The 3293-nt window shown below is 46.6% G+C and overlaps 1 protein-coding gene across 1 annotated transcript in view; it reads right to left on the bottom strand.

Annotated features, from left to right (window-relative positions):
* Positions 1 to 3293, bottom strand: part of TRIO (trio Rho guanine nucleotide exchange factor) — a 359748-nt gene that overhangs the window by 115675 nt on the left and 240780 nt on the right. Inside the window, exons 29-30 of the mRNA XM_010858807.1 lie at positions 2790 to 2882; positions 205 to 316 (exon numbers count right to left, since the gene is read on the bottom strand). Coding sequence (XP_010857109.1) covers positions 205 to 316; positions 2790 to 2882 — 205 coding nt within the window. The remainder of the gene's footprint in view (positions 1 to 204; positions 317 to 2789; positions 2883 to 3293) is intronic.

Raw genomic sequence — 3293 nt, 5'->3', positions numbered from 1 at the left:
GGTGCTCCTGGGGTGCAGAGCGGAGTGGCTGCAGACAGGCTTGTAATGATGGGGGAGCATGTCGTGAGCTCCTCGAGGGAAGCAACGAGACCAATTTTTGGAAAGAGAAGGCCCCGTGCCTCCACCGGTGACTCCTAACTGAGCATGGAGGGGCAAGGACATGGGGATGGGGGCGGAGCAGCGTCGGCGGGGCGGGGGGCCTACCTTCCAGCATGCTGAGGTGCATGGCATCGTTGGCCCGCTTAGGCACGCTGAGCATCACCTCCAGCCCATCCTTGATCTCCCCCTTCCCCTCCTCGCAGCACGTGAGCAGCTCCTGTGGGAGACCAAGACCGTGAGATGTTCCACTAAGGAGGTCTTCACAGAAATCACAGAGTTTGTGAAAATCCGTGACGTTTGTGGTAAGAACAGATGTGGTCAACTGGGCAGAGATTCTCATAAGGGAATGCAGGATAAATCTGAATTGCCTCTTTAGCCAGTGGATGGAAGGGTTTGTCCTGCTCATGTCAGGATGTTTCTTAGGCTTCAGAGGAAACCAAATGCAGTCATAGTTGAAGGTGAGTTTAGTGTACATGTTAACTACTGAGCCTCAAAAATGACAAACAATTTAATCAGGGTAGCAAAGCACAGTCACCTAGAGGTTACACTCGAAGGTGAAGTCAGAGTCCAGTGAGTCCTGCTCTGCTGGCCACAGGATCCAGCACGATCCTGAGCTCTATCTGCCTGCAATGCAGGAGACCCAGGTTCAATCCCTGGGTGGGGAAGATCCCCTGGCGAAGGGAACAGCACTCTATTCCACCCTTACTCTTGCCTGGAGAATTCCATGGACAGAGGTCTCCGGCGGGCTCAGCCTAGGGGACTGCAAAGAGTTGGACACAACTGAGCCACTAACACATACACAATGTCCCCCTACTTTGGAGCTGCCCCGTCTCCAGCCGGAACTGCATGGCTGTCCAGGTTTCTATAGGGAAACACTTCTTCTCTGTGCTGCGATGTTCAGAAAGCGCTAATGACTGCAGGATGCCTCCCCAGGGAAACAACATTTCACATCTATGTAGGAGAATACTTGTCTTAGAGGAGTGACAGCAAGGACCACAGAGTCACATTCTAAAGGGGCCAAGGTGTTTTCTCCCCGTGTATTAATGACTGTTAGCAGTCAGCATCCAGAGGGGCCAAGGTATTTTCTCCCCGTGTGTTAATGACTGTTAGCAGTCAGCAGCAACAGCCTTCTGTGTCCTGTGTTCAGCAGGAGGGTGTGGCACTGCCGCTGGCTTTAACCACACCCTGGAGGGTCCAGGGCAGTGGTCCCCATCCTTTCTGGCACCAGGTTTTGTGGAAGACACTTTTCCCATGGACGAGAGTTGGGGGGCGGGGGGCAGGCGGGGTGAGAAGAATGGTTTCAGGATGATTCAAGCACACTGCAATTATTGTGCACTTTATTCCTATGATCATTACATCAGCTCCACCTCAGATCATCAGCCATTAGATCCTGGAGGTTGGGGACCTCTGGTTTAGGGCAAAGCAGCTGCCCAACAGACCCCTGTTCTCATGGCCAGATGATGGGCACCGCTTATTCTGAGCCGCTTGGCATTAAGGGCTTTAAAACTGCCACGTGCTGAGGCTGAAAACCCCCTCATTGGGGAGCTCAGCATAGCTCATGATTGCTCAATGGAAGAACCCCTGGGCAGAATCAAGTCAGGTTTATACATTAAAGCAGCAGCTTAATAGTGAATGACTAGATGTGAGGTCACTGAGGCTGAGATCTTTACTAGAACCACATGTGAAAAACAAAAGCCATCAATCTTGAGGACACTAAGAGGTAAACTGCCTTTGCAGAATTAGAAATCAGAGGGCAAATGTGAATATAAACAACTTAGCTTCCTGACTTCTCTTGCACATTTATAGCAACCACATATTTCTGCTGTGGTGGTCATAAAATCCCCTAATGGGAATCTGACATTCTGAAAGCGCAGGAGAGCTTTCTGATAGGAGAATGCCATAATGGGGTCCTGTCACAAAAGAATGTAGCCCCTTTGACTGCCTGTAGATTTGCTTTTTTTAAATTAACAACAACAAAAAGTCAATAAGGGTTTTGGACATTCAAAACTTCATCTTCTGTATCTCTTTTATATCCAGAAAAATTACAAGATCCCCTATTGTGTTAGGGCTGAACTGGGGACATAATCGGGTTCATGAAACAGTCTTACTGGGATAAATGGGTGTTGGGTATGTTCTGATGCTTAGTAATGTTCACCAGCTAAGGAAACAGTGGGGTAGAACATCATGAGGTGAAGTTGTAAATTAGTTTTCTTGTAGCCAAGAAAATGTCAATTATATACAATAAATCCTATAATAACTCTTACCACAAATTCTAAGCTTTGTTTGTTTACCATTGTATTGTCAAAACTAATTATTATTTGACTTTTACAAGTGCAATTTTAATTATGATTATTCACAACCAAAAAACAGCAAGGTCAGTTTGACAGAAATCATAGTAATGCACTAAATTATCCAGAATTGGCACTAAATCATTCTCTTTCCTTTCTCAATCTTATGTTAGGGACTAGGATCAGTCAGCAAAGTTCAGGTGCACAGTTAGGAAATATACTCTTATTTACCTGATACACTGAGAAATCAGTCAGGGCAAAAAATGGCAATGAATTAAAAAATAAAATTAATTTGCTAGATGTTGTTTCAAAAACTTAGAGTACTTTAGATAAATAAAACAATGTCAAAGTGGCAACACACCATGTGTAACATTTTGTAGGTTGAAGATGCTTCATACATACTTTTAAAAGGAGCTGATATTTCGTTATTCGCTGAACTGGTTTAATAAGGTAGGAGGAGATGGAATTGGCTAATCCGTGCCGCTGCTGTATTTCCTGTATTCAAAAAAGAATACACACACCACTGGGAGGTCAGACAGGAGAACTAAAAATCTACATTATTTACCCGCATGATGAAATCACACAAACTACTTTTTCTATAAATATACAGAAATCTCTATTGCTTCTTTTAATAAACTCAACATAAAAATAGCAAGTCTCAATCATCACTTTGAGCCCTGAAGACACAGGGTCTTCCCTGCACTACAGGCCTTCACGTGCAGAGGTCAAGCAGGGAGGCCGACCACTCCCCGGCCTGCTCTCTGGGCCATCACTGTGCCCCCCCCCGTGGCTGTCACTGTGCCTGCCTGCCATGGCCATCACTGTGCCCCGCCCCCGTGTGGCCATTACTGTGCCCCAAGCCCTGGGCCATCACTGTGCCCGCCCCTGTGCGCCGTCGCTGTGCCC

The sequence above is a fragment of the Bison bison genome, unplaced genomic scaffold (genome assembly GCF_000754665.1).
Source record: "Bison bison bison isolate TAMUID 2011002044 unplaced genomic scaffold, Bison_UMD1.0 scf7180017864440, whole genome shotgun sequence".
NCBI classification, from domain to species: Eukaryota; Metazoa; Chordata; class Mammalia; order Artiodactyla; family Bovidae; genus Bison; species Bison bison.
The sequence above is the reverse complement of the archived record's forward strand: the minus strand, read 5'-3'. Positions and strand labels throughout refer to the sequence as shown.